Here is an 18,283-nt window from a genome sequence, read left to right as displayed (position 1 = left end):
CAGAGCCACTGAAGTGTTCCTGAGATCAGAAAGGAGGATCGACTTTATTTTCAAATAAGCAGACGCTGTGAGAACTACATTGGTGAGTCAATGAATTTTATTTTACATTTCTTCTTGTCATTTTATTTCGTTAGTATTAAATTCATGGTAACGAAATAAAATGACAAAGATACAAACATGTATCAAATAAATCTGCTCACCTGCAATTTATAATGGCGCATTGTAGTCACCTTCGTGCACGAAAGTTCGTTCAATCTCAGCTGTTAGTCAGTTATTAGTTAGTCAGTTATGTCAGTTATTTGCTGTTGTATCGTCGATTTTCAAAATGCAAATGATCTGTTTACTTTATTTTCAAAGAACAGTTTGTTTTGTTATTGTTTGGTTGGTGTCTTATTTGAAACTGCGACATTGCGCAATTTATTGGACAGACTTGTTTAAGATCACACAGCGTAATTTGGGTGGCATTTTATTTCGTATTTGTAAATCATCTTTTTATTTTTGACTATCTGTAAATGTAGTTTCCTGTTCTTAATTGTGAATGCATACTTGATGGTTTTAAATGCTCCTGAAATTAAGTGCTGCTTGACGAGCCTATACAGTACAGTATTGTGTTCATAATATGTGACGTCACTGAAGGCCTAAGGTTGAAATGCACGGCCCGCCACTGACTTTAGTTATTGTGCTTTGGCTTTTTTTTTAATACCTTTGTTGGCTTCATTAAAACTGTTCCTGTGTTTCTGACTTGATTTTTTTGGTAGGTAGTATCACATTTCTCATGCTACACAGTAAATGGGAAAACAATGAACTACTGAATACTGACAAATTAGTGAACAGATCATTTCTCCATGTACAATTTTGTGATTGTGAGTATATTGTAGCTAGCTCATTACTTTGCCAAGTTGGGCATTCCATCAGTATTGACACATGGTCTATTGATCCATCACTAACAGAGGCCTATTTCTCTGACAAATGACAGGAAACAAAAAAACAACTGATGTGGGTTTTCAGAGGGTTTTCACCCATCTCTGTAATTGTCACTAACCGGGTTAGTACCAACAGACCTCAATCTCACGTTTTGCTGACGACTGATGGAAACACGCCGCATGTCTCATGTGTGTTTCTGCGCGGGGGTGACTCCAGCAAGGTTGCTTCAAGTGGAGAAGATGACGATCTGCTCGTCAATCTGGTGACTGTAGTGGTTGTGTTGGGGTTTGGGGGGTGCCAATTTACTTCCAATATTGTCAATACTGCTAGACCCATTCTAGCTACTGTATGTATCATGCTCGAGGCCTGAAGTCAGGTACACCTGGCATTTCATTTATCAACACGAGATACATACAAAAAGAGGCTTGTGAGATGCAATTTACTGTGCAAAGTATGTGAATTATTTAAAAAAAAAAAAAAAATGGAATACACCCTACTGAGGGTGCAGACTTGGCCAAGGTGTTACACACCTAGGAGGAAAATCATACTGCCCCTACCAGAAGGAGTGTGATCCCCCTGCACCACACCCTATGGTCCCACTTCTTAAAAATGAGAACCACTTCCCCGTTCTGCCAACTCAGAGACACAGTTCCTGACATACATATGTAAATGTGCTGATCTGAAGTCAGGAGTGCCCCATCAATTCTATACACAGTGTTGATGGTGCATTGCTGCTTCCACCTCCTGAACCACCCAATTGTTGATCCAAATTTTCTTGAATCTGTCTAGGAGTCATTCCCCGCCAACCATCTCACACCGCACCTAACCCACTTTGCCCCTCCCACAACTGAGCAACCCAAAGGAGGAGGTGTTATGATGCAAGGTGTCAAACTCATTTTTGTCGCAGGCGACTTTGGTTCAATTATTGTTCAAGTGAGTGTAAACCAGGTCACAAAGTTATTGCAAAATGTCACCATTATTTATTACATTTGACAATTTGAGATGTCGGTACAGATTAAAGCAAGGGTCATGGAAGTTGACACAAATGATTTGCTTTCGCGGGCCACATAAAATGATGTGGCGGGCCGGATCTGGCCCCCGGGCCTTGACTTTGACATCTGTGGCATAACGATTCTCCTTCTGTTACAGAGGACATTAAACCCGTCAAATTCAAGTGAAGGTCATCCCTTTTACATTGGTGGGGTGCAAAATCATTCTGAACCCATTCAAAACAGCACTAAATGATGTAAAAGCTGTGAGTGAATACCTCTTCTTTGGTCTTTTTTGACAGCACCCTCAACCAGTCGCCAATCATGTTTAGTACTGCAGCAAAATAGGCCAGACCACCCAGGATCCAGAACCACACCAGAGGTCTATACCACTTGCGGTACTCAATCCTCCGATTTCCGCCTGAGAGAGAAAAAAAAAAAATGCCACAAATAAATAAGTGTCTCTTTCATTCATCCATTTCCAATACCGCTTGTCCATATTAGGTGCGTGTCTAACTGGAGCCCATCCCAAAATGACTTTGCACGGGGGCGGGCTATAACCTGAACTGATAAGTGTCACATTCTGGAATGTAACGTAATCCCGTATCCGGGTAACGCTGTTCATTAAAGTCAACATTTTTATGCGAAATGACAGCTCACGAGCTCTTTCATTGAAGATCATATAATGTATGCATTGTTATGGTCTGTTAAGGTTGCAATAGTTTGAGGCTAATGTCCACAAGCACGTGTGATAATGAACTGGTTAAAACATGGGTTTAGCAATATTGTCGCGTATATTTTTGAAGAGAATTTGTTATAACATGCCCGATTTGAAAAAAAATTTGTTTCATTAAAGACACCAAAACTGACCGTCGAGCTATTCTCTCGAAATACAGTTTTCTTGTCAATTTCAGGGCACATTTCTCTCCCCTGAACAATTTAGAATCTTCAAGTAACATGAACAAAAGGAACGTTTTTGGAATGTAGGAGGAGCTGGAGTACCCAGATATAACCTAAACAGTTTTATAATAATCCAAATCCATAATCCAAGATGGCTCCGTCGTTGGCAGCCATCAGCAAGAGCTTTTTAAGAGCTTTGCTTTTTGTTGTTTCTGTCTTTTGTTTTGTCATATGGTGTTTGTTGTCCTTCGTGTGGACCCAGTGTGGATTGGTTTCAGAGTTTTGGCCATGACATTCGTCGAAGGAGAAGAATCTTGATGGGTGCGCCTTCTAAGGAGCACCCATCAAGGATTGTGAGTTCAGCGGGGGAATGTCGGTGCTATTTGACTGCCGCCGCTTGACAGCCCCGGGGTGCTTGTGCTTTTTGCGCCTGGAATGGGCAGCATTTTTCACAGCCCCGTTTTGTTCAGCGGAGATGTCGTCGCTGTTGGACAGTCTGCCTTGGTGCGGCTGATGGAGCCGCAATGAGAAGAGGGGAGCGTCGGCGTGGAGCATGGATGCGGATTTGGAACTGAGAATCGCCGCTTGAAATGGAAGCGGATTTACATGGGACAAGAGAAGTGAACCGAACCAATCTCTTTTCGTCAATGGACGCTACAGCTTTGTGTTTACTTTCAAAATGAGCTTGTTGCAGATGTGTGCACATTTTGAGCATGACGTCTCTGATCCACTAGTGAAAGGGCACTTTGATTCTCTCCTCTTTCCTCTAGAACTGATTCCAAAGCATGTGCAGGAAGAGTGGTTAAGATTGCAAGACTGTCCGTATCTTAAGTGTTGTGTTTTGTTATATTATTTTATTTTATGTTCACTGTTCTGTAAAGCGCTTTGTTACAGCTGCAGCTGTTGGGAAAGCGTAATATAAATAACGATGTATTTTATTGTATTGTAACTTGGGGAGAACCTAGAACTCTAAATACCAGCTCACTGTGCTGCCCACACCAGATCAACTTTATCAAAAATATTTACGCCACATAAGCATTGCCACTAATTTAGATTTCTTTGTGTTACAGTAGAAACAAATGTTTCACCTGCCACATAGTCTCCTATCCCAACAGTTGTCAATGTGATGACGACAAAATACGTCGACTCCAGAGCTGTCCAACCTTCGATGTGTTTGAAGATCACAGCTGGGATGGTCACAAACAGGATGCAGCCGGCCAGGATGAAGAGGAGGGTGGATGCCAATCTGATTTTAGTTTGACTGATTTGGTTGTGTTTGTTCTATGGAGAAACACGCACACGCGCACGCACACACACACACACACACACACACACACACACACACACACACACACACACACAAACACACACACACACACACACACACACGCACACACACACACAAACTAATTGATTTATACCCCAAAATATTGATTTTATCAGCAAACTAACCATTTTAAGAAAGTTAAGCCTCCAAAAATAAATGGAGTCAGATGCTAACAGATTGTGAAGCTAACCTGCTTGTTGGCCCGTGTTTTCGACTAAACCCTGACGATCATCAATCTTCCACCAAAGCAAACCGCAATGGCATCGATATTGAGGGTAGCTCAATCTAAAATGGGATGCGATAGTCGCATTCCCTGATTAATTCCTGACCGACAGGTATCGATTTGCATGTAGCTCAGTCACGTATCTGAATAACATCTTCCCATCCTTGGATCTTTAATATCTCATAGCACAGATGTGCTGACAAGGATGCAAATTTTGAGCATCGCACATACTTAGTACAGTGGTTTTCAAAATCTGTTGGTTCCATAATTGGCTATTGTTATTTATTACTATATTTATTATTGGTCTTGTGGCGCAAACTACAACAGAGAGAGGCCAGACATGGTTTGAACAGCTGTTGCCACAGGTATCCAGGCAGGGGTGATGTTCATGTCAAAGGCAATGCATAGGCATATATGGCGGTCATGTTGGCTCTATCTATCTATGTGTATATATATATATATATACACATGTACGTATGTCTGCATTGCTGTTTGTGGACTTCTCAGACAGTGTTGTGATGGCCATGACACACACTTCGCCTCTGATGCACAATTACACACTCAGGGTTGGGGTCGCTGGTGAGCGATGTTTCCCAATCTGTGGTGAAAGCTGATGGGCTCAACTCCAGTGAAACTTTTTTTTTTCTCAAAAATTAATAAAAGTCCACTCTGAATGCAGTTGCCCATCCCTGCTTTAAGATGTATTGAATCTCTTTTGCAGCTGCATGCACCATAAACTGCCACTTCAAAATGAACTATTAGCTCCATTAAAATACATTGTCTGTGCTCTGGGAATCCTCTTCTCCACTCAATTAGCTTCCCTCGGCATGTGTGTCACTCTCCTCCCACCGATTACCCCCACACCTCTCCCCCCGAGTGAAGCTCAGGGTTCTGTCATGCAAAATATTTTTTGCCAAATCAAATTTGAATGGATTGGAGGGATGACAACCATTTGCGATGAATGGATTTGCAAGGGATTTAGGTTCTTCTTGGCAAACATCCCCGCTCTAAGACACCACCAAAAGAGAGAGGGGCTACGCAGCCACGCATATCTCCGCTATCACTGCCGAAATATTGCATATTCCGACCATGTATTTCATGCATAACATGATTGGATACATCCAGCGGAGATATGGCAGGCTTGTTTTTAATCTGGTTACTTGTACATCTGTATCAACGGAACTGAGAGCCAAGTTGAGGTTGGATGATATATTGTTTTGTACATATTTTACCATCAAAGCGAGATCCCAGTTTATTTGTGAAATGGGGGATGCTGCCTCAGATGGAAGGCGAGCGTGAGATTAGTCCTTCATTTGAACTTCGGTGGCAAAAATAGAAAGGTAACTCATGGTACAAAAGGATTACCATCCTCCAGAAATGAAAAAAAAAAAAAGCCTACGTTGTATAGATCTGGTCGTATGTTCTTGAGGTTATCTTGAGCCGACAGTCTCCTAAGTGTTCTTGTTCAGAACATGACGGCAATGTGTTAGCCAAACTAGGCTGTCTCATTTAGACCTCAAAAACTAAATGGCTGCTCCATTGCACTTGTGTTTATTCTGCTTGTCCCCAGTGCATCTTTTGGGCCTTTGTTTCTTATATATATATATATATATATATATATAGCGATAGCGATAGCGATGGCTGTTTGAAAGTGCTTTATAAATACAGTTGAGTTGAGTTGAGTATCAAAGGTAATGAAAAGCATCGACATTATCTTAGTGTCGCCAAAGGCACTCAGCTCAAGAGGGACAGATTGTAGCTTTATTTAATGTTAACCAGTGGCGCTTTAAAAGGTGGCAGGTGTGTGTTGAGTCCTTCGTGCCGACAAGGCGGAGCATGGGCTCCGTAATTCAGCAAACCGGTTATTGGACCATGCCTTGTCGCAAAATAAGAATTGCAACGACATCAGACTTGTGCAGCCACATTATCTCAGTTGTTTTTAACTTATTCTGTGTAAAATATATAGTTTTTGTATGGATTTTTGGTCACAATAATGATGGAGAACGTTTTGAAATTATTTGTCTTGGTCTCATTTTTGATTTCAGTAAAACTTGATGTTTGAACATGGGTATGGAGGCTTTTTATATACCATATATACATGTAACTCACCCGGAACATGATCTCCACTTTGGCAATACTTTTGACAAATATGGTCCCTAGCTGGTCACCAACCCCTGCCAAGAGGAATCCAAACAATGGGATGCCAAATATTGCATATAGAATGCAAAAAATCTTTCCTCCCTCAGTGCTCGGAGCGATGTTACCATACCCTATGAAAATAGGGAAGATAAGGTCAAGATGCATTTTTTTTTTCCCAGGTTAGATCTAAATCAGGGCCGGCTCACCCATTAGGCCACATAGGCAGGTGCTAAGGGCGCCAAGAACTCAAGGGGGCGCCAAAATAGGCATAAGGGGTATGAAAATCACCTTTCATATTAAGAATATTAGTTTCTAATAACTCTTGAATTGAACAAATAGTCGGCCTATGGAATCGAATGCAAAACAATGCCCAATTACTGTAATATGAAAAATATAATTTCTACGACAGCAATAACGCCTACTTCCCTCTACCGCCCTCTTTTGGCTGATGGGTGTCTCTGACAGACCCGATGGTGAAATCGTCAATTAACGTTTTTATTTTTATGTAACGGGGCCGCAAAGGCGGGTGGCGTCTTGAAATATTTTTTTGAAAGTAACTGTACTCAATATGGTGTGTACTTTATACTGGCCTGATGTATGCTTTTATTATTTGATGACAACATTTACATCTGCATTGCCTATATGCCTGATTTTTTTTCCCCCTACTGTTAATCGTCAAATGCATTTTCCCTTTTCACTATATACGTCAGGTTTTTGATCCTAGTTGTGCCATCTGAAATCGTCTAAAGCACGTTAACTGCTTTAACCGTTGCATTAAACATTGTTAGGAATCAGAATGATCATTCTTTTTATCGCTATTAGCATGAGTAGTACACCCTCAACTTTACTGTTATTACCACATGCCATTTTAAATTGCAGTAAATTGCCAATCTACATTGCGACTGAATATTGCACATGCATTACAGAGAATATTTTTCAATTTTGTTTTTCGTAAACCTTTTTTTTGGGGGGGGGTGTGGGTGTATTTATAATAAGCGACAGAGGGGGCGCCAGAGAGGTATCTTGCCTAGGGCACCACATTGGCTCCGCCAGCCCTGATCTAAATGTACAGTTTTCTTGAGTTAAGCATGTTACAAAAAGACACTTTAGAACATTTCATTGTACCTATGGTGGTGATAACTGTTCCAGCAAAGAAGAAGGCACTACCCAGATCCCAGTGGCTAGAGTTATAGGAGGTATCACCAACAGGATTCACACCGGCGTTCACAGCATCAACAGAGTGCTGCGAAGAGAATCCAAGAGAGAGTCACGTCATATTCAATATTTTATTCATTTTGAAAATGTAGAGTATTTTGTTCTTGTTATTGTGTGGGACTCACAGCTGTACCGCTTTGTGAGGGTGTGTATGAAATCTCTCATTACCTCATGATTTGATTCACAGGGCTACAATTTGATTCACTGGGTTATTAGATTATCGATGTCTTAAACGAATGCATAACTTTTACATTTTGTCCTAACGTGAGACGATTAAACCACGCTTGTAGTAGCCCACATTTCCATGCCTAAAATAAAATAATAAAACGTTTGCTTCGGTGATCCTTTAGTCACATAAATTCGGGAGGATGTATGTATTAAAATGTAACCAATAAAGCATTATAATTTTTTTTTTAACCAAAACAGTGGTGTTTCGATTGCTTGCCTTCAAATGATTGAAACAAAAAAAAATAAAACCATACCAACAATGTTTCTAATTTAGATTACAGTGAGGAACATTTATTTACTTGACGCTCTAAATCCCCGCAACTCGAAACAAGATGTGTGGAACAGAAAACAAATGGATAATCAATAAGAGCATCATGATGTTACAATACATCACCATCTCATAAAAATTGCTATAAAAGGCTTGTCTTTGAGGCAAGTCTCCGGACAATAATAAAATTAATTAATTATCGTGGCCTTCAATAATTGGTCTCGAGGGAAATGGTGTAATATGGTATCACATTATTTAATGCAGTGACAGAGCCCTGGTTTCAAAAGATACTCTAATTTTCAACAAAAAATCCTGTACATGGGAATTACGGGACATACAAACTCAGAACATGAATTTTCAAACACGGTTGAAACTGAGGGACTATGGTCTTATGTTTTTGCACAACGAATGCACTGTTGGAGAGGCGTTAGCAATGTCATATCCGCTTCGCCATATGGACACAAGCATTGGAACATCCAGCCATCCATCCATTTTGCAATCCGCTTTATCCTCACAAGGGTCGGGGGGGGGGGGGGGGGGGGGGGGGTGCTGGAACCCATCACAGCTGTCATCGGGCAGGCGGGGTCCACCCTGAACTGGTTGCCAGCCAATCGCAGGTGCACACAGAAATGTTTTTGAAATGTGGGAGGAAACCGGAGCACCCGGAGAAAACCTACGCAGGCCCGGGGATACATGCAAACTCCACACAGGGAGGCCGGAGCTGGGATCAAACCCACGACCTCTGCACAGTGAGGTCGATGCGCTAACCACTGGATGACAAGGCCAGCATTGGAACAGTGAATTTGAAATAGGCTTCAGTTCACCTGTGACCCTAAAAGTAAATAAGCGGTACAGAAAATGGATACATGGGCATTGCTGCATCTCGTATTATCAACTATTTGTGGGATTTGTGTGTAGAAGAGGCATTTGTCAACTCTGTAACATAAAACTGGAATCTTCTTCACCCATTCTGTTTGTCAGATTTACGGAAAGAATTGGACTCCAGAAATGTAAACTCGAAAAGAATTGACAAAAAAGGTTTATTAACAAAACTAGGTCGCAAGACCAACAAAGTTCAACAAAGAACGCAGGTACAACACCAGGAAAAAGAGACAACCAAAAAAAAGGCAAGGTTAAATAAATAAAGAAAAATTGCTTGTCAATAAATACACAAGAAGAAACCCAAAGGCGTATAACACAGAAAACGTGAGTGGTCAGGCAGAATGTTCTCAGGTTTGGGTCTATCCCCACCGGGTCGTGGATCCGGGATGTGTTGGTCTTCATGTTCTTGGATCCTTTAGAGTAGGTTAGCATGAAGTTGTACCTAGTCAGGAGTAGTGCTTGGTATGAGTTCAGTCTCTTGGCTGTTCAAATATAGGCGGGGTCTGTGTATACGGTGAACAGTTCCTTCGAGCCAGTGTCTCCATTGCTGGAGTGCGAGAATGATGGTGAAAAGTTCTCTATTGTCAACGTTGTAGTTGGCCTCCGCAGGACTGATTCTACGAGAAAAGAAGGCGCAGGGATTGAGTTTCTGGTCGACTTGGGAATGAACACTGGGACAATACTGCCCCCACTCCTGAATCAGAAGCATCCACTTCTACAATCAATGAGAGTTCAGGATTAGGATGGTGTAGCACGGGATGATTGGTAAATGCTTTCTTGAAATCATGAAACACTAATTCTGCGCTAGCGTTACATGTGAAAGGGGGTTAATAGATGTAAGCCATGTTAGCGGCAATGCTGCAGAGGCTCTTAGGTGGATCTCGCTGTTTCAGGAACAGTGCGGCACTCTTACTTGGTCCTTGTTCCCGTCGTCTCTCTCTGAGTCAGTTGTCCAGTCTGATTGCAAGACCAATGAAGTTCATCCAATGGAGCAGAGTCGTCATGGACGGTCAGTTCATCCCTTAATGAGGAACTCAGACCATTGAAGTCACTTGTGAAAGGTAATTGAGTAGTCTGCGACAGGACGACTACCCTGCTTACAGTCAAGTAATTCCCGGTCTCCTTCCCTTGCACAAGGTGGTGAAAAACCCAACGAAATTTGGCTGAAGACTCAGGAAAGGAAGACCGGAGGGCAGAACGGGCGTTGTTACGGCTATGGCCCAAAAGCTAGCTTGGCCAGTCAAAAGACTCATTGGATTCGATTGGATACAACTTTATTGTCAAATGTGCTGTATGTGATGAGTAGGATGTGGTAGGAGAGGTTTGTGAACATGAACCATGGGTGAGGATTCGGAGATGGAGTGGTTTGGGAGCAGAACTGCTCCACTTGTGAACCCAAATCCTTGCACCTGTGAGCCAGCAAGGCGACCACACTGCGGAACCCCGTGATCGTGGATTCCTGCTGTCCCACCAATTGACCTTGGTTGGCCAGCGCTTGCATGATCTTTTTCAAGTTCACAGAGTCCATGGTGGTCAGATAATTCTGTCAGGTTTCACGAAAGCTCCGGACAGATTTGGACTGCAGAAATGTGAACTCGGAAAGAATTGACAAAAAAGGCTTATTAACAAAAACTGACTGAAAATGTTCAACAAAGAATGCTGGTACAACACCAGGAAAACAGGACAATGAAAAACGTTGGAAAAAAAGGGCAAGGATAAAAACATAAACGGGAATTGCTTGTCAATCATAAATAGGCGAAGAAACCCAAACACGTATAATACAAACACCGTGACTACAACTAAAACAAAAAAACTACTTATAAAGGTAAGTGCAGAAAACCTGGCAGGAACAAAAACGAAGAGCAAGAACATGGAACGTCTAGAGTAGACCGTGGGTTGACAACCCGGGGCTCCAGAGCCGCATGCGGCTCTTTAGCGCCGCCCTAGTGGCTCCCTGGAGCTTTTTCAAAAATTTTTGAGAATGGAAAAAGATGGGGGAGGGAAATATATTTTTTGTTTTAATATGGTTTCTGTAGGAGGACAAACATGACACAAACAATGTTTTCCAATGCTGTAAAAATGTGTACAATAAATATGAAATTTTAACATTTCTGTCAGCAAAGATTTGTGTCACATGTTTCTATTAGTAGGACGGGATGCCAGGCAGGTAGCTGTTGTAAAAAAAACAGCGCTTGCTGTCCAATTCACCGAGGGTACTGGCAAAGAATGGGAACCTGGAAGGCTGAGAGAAGCATTTGTAAACGGTACATGTGAGCTACGATAGTTAACCCGCTGCAAAAGTTGTCTCGTTCATCTTAGGAGCCGTTATGGCTGTTGCTTATTATGGCATGCGTATGTAAGTCCGTGCATATGCGCTCATGCGGTAACGGGTCGATCTCGGCAGGCTGGTTGATCGAAAAGTAGATCTTCGGGCAAAAAAGGTTGACAGAATGCATTTCAGGGAAACAAAACATTTAATCAAGAAGGCTCATGGTGTATTTGGAGCCAATTTAGTCATTTTGATAGTGAGCTAATATAGCTAAATGTAGATACATACAGCATGAGTTGCCTTCATTATAAGGCTTTTATTTTTTTGCAGCTCCAGACTTGTTTTTTATTTGTTTGGTCCAATATGGCTCAACGTTTTGGGTTGCCGACCCACTAGATTAAACACAGTATTCTGATTAATATTGAATTAACATTAATCAGAATCCGAATTAAACAGCAAAATCTACCCGTTTTTGTCCATCTCAGAGGGAGGCCATTTTGCCACTTTCTGACTGAAAATGACATCATGGTTGCTCAATTTCTATACCAAAAACGCAATATTAATCCGAATACTGTGTTTAGATTACTGGGCAGGATTGTACATATTATTATAAAGAACATTTTTCACTTCAACTTCCCCTTTAATTTCATTGAAAAATATGTCTTACATAGGCAGAGAGGTTTTCCCGTCACATCATTTAGCTGGCGCTTTTTTAATGCGGTATTAAAAGTTGTTAAAGATGCAAAATAAGGAAGGGAATTCAGATCATCTTTTCATTCATTATTCATCCATCCATCCATTTTCCCATCCGCTGATCCTCACAAGGGTCGCAGGAGGTGCTGGAGCCTATCCCAGCTGTCTTCGGGCAGTAGGCGGGTGTGTACAGTCGACACCATGAAGCGGTTGCCAGCCAATCGCAGGGCACACACAGACACCATCCTCGCTCACACTCATAACTAGGGACAATTTGAAGTGTTCAATCAGCCTGCCATGCATGTTTTTGGAATGTGGGAGGAAAACGGAGATACCCGGAGAAAACCCACTCAGGCTTGGGGAGAACAAGCAAACTCCACACAGGGAGGCCGGAGCTGGAATTGAACCAGATACCTCTGCACTGTGAGGTCGATGCGCTCACCACTGGACCACCGGGCTCCACTATTCAGTAATAGGAAAAAAAATCCCAATTGGTTGCGAGGAATACACTCCGGGGTAGAGTGTAATAAATAAATGTGTCATACATATTTAACATGTACAATTACTATGATGTGTACAGTCGAACCTCGTTACAATGTACCTCGAGGGACATAACAAATCTGTACATTATAACGGTTGTAACCATTTCCAATAAAATGTCCGCCAACCACGATGTATAATACACTATGAACATGTGTAGATGTAAAAACATGAACATGTAATACACTTTAAACATCTCAATCACAAATATGTGTGGATGAAAAAAATCTTATTTTATAAGACATGAAATAAAACTATTGTAGCGTTCCGACGTCATTTCTGAAAAAAAAAAACAGTCTGCGAATGTTCCCCGCCATAGGCAACTGCCAGTGCCGTCAATTTACGTCGTCTCGGCTGAGCTTCCTTTCGAAAGTGAGAGACAATCTCAGCCTTTACAGACAGCGAATTTGCTTCCGTTTAAGCAGACATGTTTTCAGACCATGTCGTAGTACCGCGCCGTGCCTCCGTGAGTTACGGCAGAAAGTACAACAATGTGCCGAGTCGATCAGGGGCGTTGCTAAGCAACATAGGCTAATCACGCACTGTACATTTTGTTCGTAAACTAGGTCGCGGCGTAAATTAGCTTCCCACGGTTCGTTTTAACCAAGGCGTTTTCACCATTTTGTGGGGAAAATCTGGTCGCTATAATGAAGTTTACGTTATAAAGTTAGTTGTAAGCAAAACCGGCAAATGGAAAATGAATCATGGGAAATACAGACAGAGGCTGTGAACGTTCGAGGGTTGAAAACGTTATTGGGGTACGTTGAAATGAGGTTCGACTGTTTTGACATACACGCTATAAACTGTTGACAGCATTTTTATTTATAGCTCTTTAACTGTTCAAACTGACTGCATTGTACAATATCATGCATGTACACAATGGATTTGGGTTTTTTTTAGATGCAAAATACATCGTGGGTGAATTCTAATTCATCATCATCAGTTTTATTATTCATCACTGTCACTATGATATTTTCTCTTTGCACTTGTTATAGCATAAGTGGACTATATTTATAGTTTTATGATTTACCTCTTTGCTTTAATTACCAGGAGAAGTAAATGTTTCTTGGCTCCCCCTGAAATGCTGATTTTGTATTATTATTTTTTCTTTTCACTTTGTTGGTTGCTAGTATTTTGGTGTTAATGTGAATATTGAGTACATATTTATATCACATTGCACGTACTAAAATAAACTAGTGGCATACACACACCCCTCCTAAAGTGAACTGTGCGTCGGTTTTGTACATTTGAGAGAAACAACTGTGGTTGTGTCGAGTTAGTAGGGAGCTTCCGCGCCGACTTGTATGAGCAATCAATTTGCACCCGCTTTTGCATGTGCTAACCTTCATTAAATCAAACTCTAGGTTTCCAAACAGACAACAAGCAAGACAGACAGACACTCATAGAAAGGCTGATTTATGTAACAAACCAGTTTGAATTCTAAGCCATGTCTGTAACTAACCAAAGGAGACGGCAAATGGTACACATCCCAAGTCTGAAAAGGAGTTTATAAATACATCAAAAGATGACATGAAGCAAATGTGCTTGGGGCTGTCGCAGCAACAGGAAGTTACACAGCTATTTTCTACTGTTTATTGTGAGACTATGACTCACAGAAAACAAAGCACCAGATTTGAATTTCTTTCTTCCAGTCCTATACCGGGACTAAGGAATGAGTGGATTATAAAATGACAGGCCTTCAATTCATGACACATTTTCACAGACGGAGTGAAAAAGTATGTTATGTAAAAAGTACCACAGGGTTGCCTGAAGACATCTGTCACCATATCACATCCTGGCATATCTTAAAAAGGAAAGAACCGTGTAACAAGCGCCCAGGTGGAATCAAAGAATCACAGGGCGCATCGCCTCCTCAGCTGCTATGACTGACAGAGTGAAAACTCTTGATTTTGACAGTGACACCACTTTTGAAATCTCCACCCACTTATCTACAACACCCATCCCTGTTTGCTGTACATCTGAAGGGCACCAGTAATGCTTGCAGCTTCCAGACAATATTTTCGTTTTAATGATGTTTTAAAAAAAGAAATGGCCTTTTGCACATTATTTGAATTTTCAATCCATTGACTAATTGAGTCATTTTAATTAAAACGAAAGTATTCCCAATTTTGACTCAACGGTGTAAATGTGGCCTTCATGTAATTTCATCCCTAAAAAAAAAACAAACAAACACTTGCACTTAACAGAAGGTGAAGTGTGGTTTTATCGAATTACAGAACGACAGTACGATGTGTTGAATGGGGTCAGATCAATAGGGGAGCTCAGCTTCCAGTTGCTTTAATTCCCTCTCGGGACCCCATTCAGCGCTGAGGTAAAACTGGAGTATCGATTTGTGTCTGGTCTTACTTTGATGAGAGCCTCGAGCTCATCTGGGGACACGCAGGGATGCTTTTGCAGGAACGCCGCCTTTTCTGCCGTGATGGTGATCTTCTGGTTGTTTTCAAATGGCTGCTCGAGTGCTTGGAACACCAGTCCTCCCGCCACCAAGTAAGCCACCACCACCACGAAAACCGCCAGCACCGTCTTCAGTTTCATCATGGTAAAAGGAGCCGCGCCGTCAGCTACTGCCTCCATGCTGGCTACCATGCTCGTGGGCCGGGAGATGGAGAGTCGGGGCAAAGAGCATCCCATTGGGTTCTGCATAGTTGCCACACTGGCGTGCACCAGACTGGATTGAAGCATACCCGGTTGCATCTTTTTGGGTGGGACCAAATTAGTCTGAACTGCCACTGGAAGAACAAAAAAAGGAGTAAAAAAAAAAAGTGTTGAACAATGTGATATGTAACGGATAAGCTTCACATTGGCATAGTTTTACATTTCAAGTGTATGAATGGATGGATAGATGATGTGGCAAACAACATTAACCTTTTCAGGCACAGCGGTTACTACAGTGGACATCATGTTATCATGTTACAGGATGCATGAAAGGGTCAATATGCTTGCAGCAGTCCAAAAAAAAAAAAAAAAACCCCTGACTACTATAACAAATCCTCCCTGTATTTATTTTCTCCTGAGAGCTCCCACAAAACAATAAAATGCACACAAAAGCATCCAGTAACTGCCTTAAGATCAACGCATTTGTCTTCTGTAAATTCTCACCTGAAGAAAATTGTGTGAGGATAAAATTACACAATTAAGTGCAAGTACTCCAACTCAATAGGGAGAAGCATTTCATCTAAAAACAGTTTGTAAAAAAAAAAAAAACACAAGTTGTTTTGCTGTCCCAGCGCTTACCTGTGGTCGCTTTGAATGTTGACCGAAAGAATAGGAGCGCTGACAAAAGAGGCTGAAATGAGTGACCTTTCTATCAGTGCACGTGTCCTGCCTTGTGTTTGTAAGTGCGTTACACACACCATGTGTCGTACTCAAGAAAAATGGTGACAACATGGATAGGTGCAGCCTTCTTCATCTTTTTTTTTTTTTTAACCTACAATGACTCGCTACCACCTCTTGAGGATTAAATCTGAATCAATCTAAAGACGATAACAAGCCATCCCTTAAAAAAAAAAAAAAAAATCAAAGAAATGTTCATTTCGCCCAAAAGGGTTCAAATGCAGTAGTATAGGCAGCGTGTTGCTGAATATCACACCTATCAAAACCACATCTGCCGAGTAGACCGTGTCACAAATGCAGTGGAGGTGTTGATTGTCTCCGCGCATCACCAAAATCACAGCAGAGCAACTGAATATTTCTATCACCTGTCTGCATTTCCTGTCATGCCAACGATATGGTGAATTGGAACCACTTTGCCACATACCAGTGACACCGACCATAACTGTTCAATTGTTTCAAGTTATGTAACCATTCAATTGCAATGTGCGGAGAATGCTGGCCAAGCTGCAAAATTTCACCTTTTTCAAACAGACACTTCAAAAAGAGACCAAACAGTTTAAACTCATCAAAGTGATCATGCCAGACATGCTCCGGCTACTATGATTAAGAGAGTATGTTGACAATATATCAGTCTGCCGCAACTGGATGAACACGGAGATGCTGTGATGGGACGTGACAGACATGCAAGATTTGAGGAGGATCTGCCTCTAGTGGGTGAGGTAATGCAAAATCCAGAACAACAGTGGAAATCCCTCCACTGCGCCACACCGAAGCAATAGGTTTTTCCAAGAACAATTGTCTTCTCACAAATTGAATATGCTTCCCTGTATGAACATATTTATCACCTATATAAATAGTTTTTGTTTTAATACAACTGATTTGCCACAGCTATTGACCATCAACTTCGCCATGCAGGCTAAATCTTCACTGCTGTATTTCTCTATTAATTTTTCATGAGCAAACCTGCCGTAGCCACGGTGTACAAAAATACTCAGGGCTGCACATGAGGGATGTTATCAACATTGCACAAAGGCAGAGCTTCACACTGCAGCACTTTGAAAATAGGGATGCGGTGGAAGGAAGTTCAGATAAAAGAATCACTTTTGAGGGACTTTCTATTTGCATACGGGTGAACAAAAAAAAACGATGAAATGACAGTCCAACCTGGTGACGGGCTGTTCCCTGGTTTTCTTGGATTTTCACTGGGAAATTTCATCTTGGTGGTCCAGGCTCCAGACGTTTCTACGAGGAAAATATCTCTTTAATCTCTCGGCGCCCTTTCAGTCTTGTGCGTTGCTTTTAACCGAGAGAGAATCGAGAACGGCAGCGAATAAAAACACATCCTCCACGGTGAGAGCGTCTTGCTGTGGTGACTTGGGGGAGGCTTGTGAGATGCCGCTCCTATTCCTTCTCCTTCACCTACGGCGCACACCCACTGCATCAAGCATCGGGGGACTCGGGAGTAGATAAACAACGTTGCATGGACTCGAGGAGAAGACGGCGCTCCGACGAGGGTGGGTGGGGGGCGGGACGTACGCTTACATTTTTGCGGAATTTTTACGTATACGTCGTGATGTGCTGCTGCACCGCATCCCCTGAGGTAGCCGCATACAGCTTGGAAAGAGCAACACTAGCTGGCGTCGCAGCGGCGGTGCCGAGAGCATATGCGTAATACCATCTGATGTCAAATCGTGAAAACATTCGTTCCTTGAAGCGGAGGAGAGGGTGGGTGAGACAAAGGGCACAGGGAGGAAAAGGATGGATGTGAAGTGAGGAAGAAAAAAAGATTTCGAGAAACGATTACGACAGACAATCATTCACACTACTTACTTCTTAATTAATTACACTTAATTACTTCTTCCTACTCCCTTGAACATAATAACTGTGTTGAATGATGACTGATTTCTCTTTCCTTTTTACTATTTTACTTACCTTGCTTTCTGTCAAATTATTACTGTATATGTTTTATGTTCAACAAACAAACGAAACGAAAACGAAACACTGAATGCGTCTGAAAAATGTGTGTGTGTGTGTGTGTGTGTGTGTGTGTGTGTGTGTGTGTGTGTGTGTGTGTGTGAGAAGGCAGACACATAAACTTTACTAGACAGTAATCCCTCGTTTATCGAGGTTAATGGGGACCAAAACCACCCGCGATAAACGAAAATCCGCGAAGTAGCGACCAATTAACATAAACAGGTAAAGCATTTTTTTTTTGTTTAAGTCCGCAAAAAGTCCGCAAACGGTCCGTAAGAAGCTGCAAAACAACAGCGAGTCACATAGAGCAACATATACAGCACTGTACTCCATGTATATAAAAAAAATATATATATAT

At 41.8% G+C, this 18,283-nt stretch overlaps 1 protein-coding gene across 1 annotated transcript in view; it reads right to left on the bottom strand.

The window, feature by feature from the left end:
* Positions 1 to 17,628, bottom strand: part of LOC109509130 (potassium channel subfamily K member 10-like) — a 20,885-nt gene extending 3,257 nt beyond the window's left edge. Inside the window, exons 1-6 of the mRNA XM_019859035.1 lie at positions 17,116 to 17,628; positions 14,965 to 15,347; positions 7,628 to 7,745; positions 6,473 to 6,633; positions 3,902 to 4,094; positions 2,192 to 2,334 (exon numbers count right to left, since the gene is read on the bottom strand). Coding sequence (XP_019714594.1) covers positions 2,192 to 2,334; positions 3,902 to 4,094; positions 6,473 to 6,633; positions 7,628 to 7,745; positions 14,965 to 15,347; positions 17,116 to 17,167 — 1,050 coding nt within the window. The 5' untranslated portion in view covers positions 17,168 to 17,628. The remainder of the gene's footprint in view (positions 1 to 2,191; positions 2,335 to 3,901; positions 4,095 to 6,472; positions 6,634 to 7,627; positions 7,746 to 14,964; positions 15,348 to 17,115) is intronic.
* Between the last annotated feature and the right edge of the window lie 655 nt (positions 17,629 to 18,283).

Source organism: Hippocampus comes, unplaced genomic scaffold (assembly GCF_001891065.2).
Source record: "Hippocampus comes isolate QL1 unplaced genomic scaffold, H_comes_QL1_v1.1 scaffold26, whole genome shotgun sequence".
NCBI lineage: Eukaryota > Metazoa > Chordata > Actinopteri > Syngnathiformes > Syngnathidae > Hippocampus > Hippocampus comes.
Note: the sequence above shows the minus strand (reverse complement) of the source record. Positions and strands in the feature narration are given on the sequence as shown.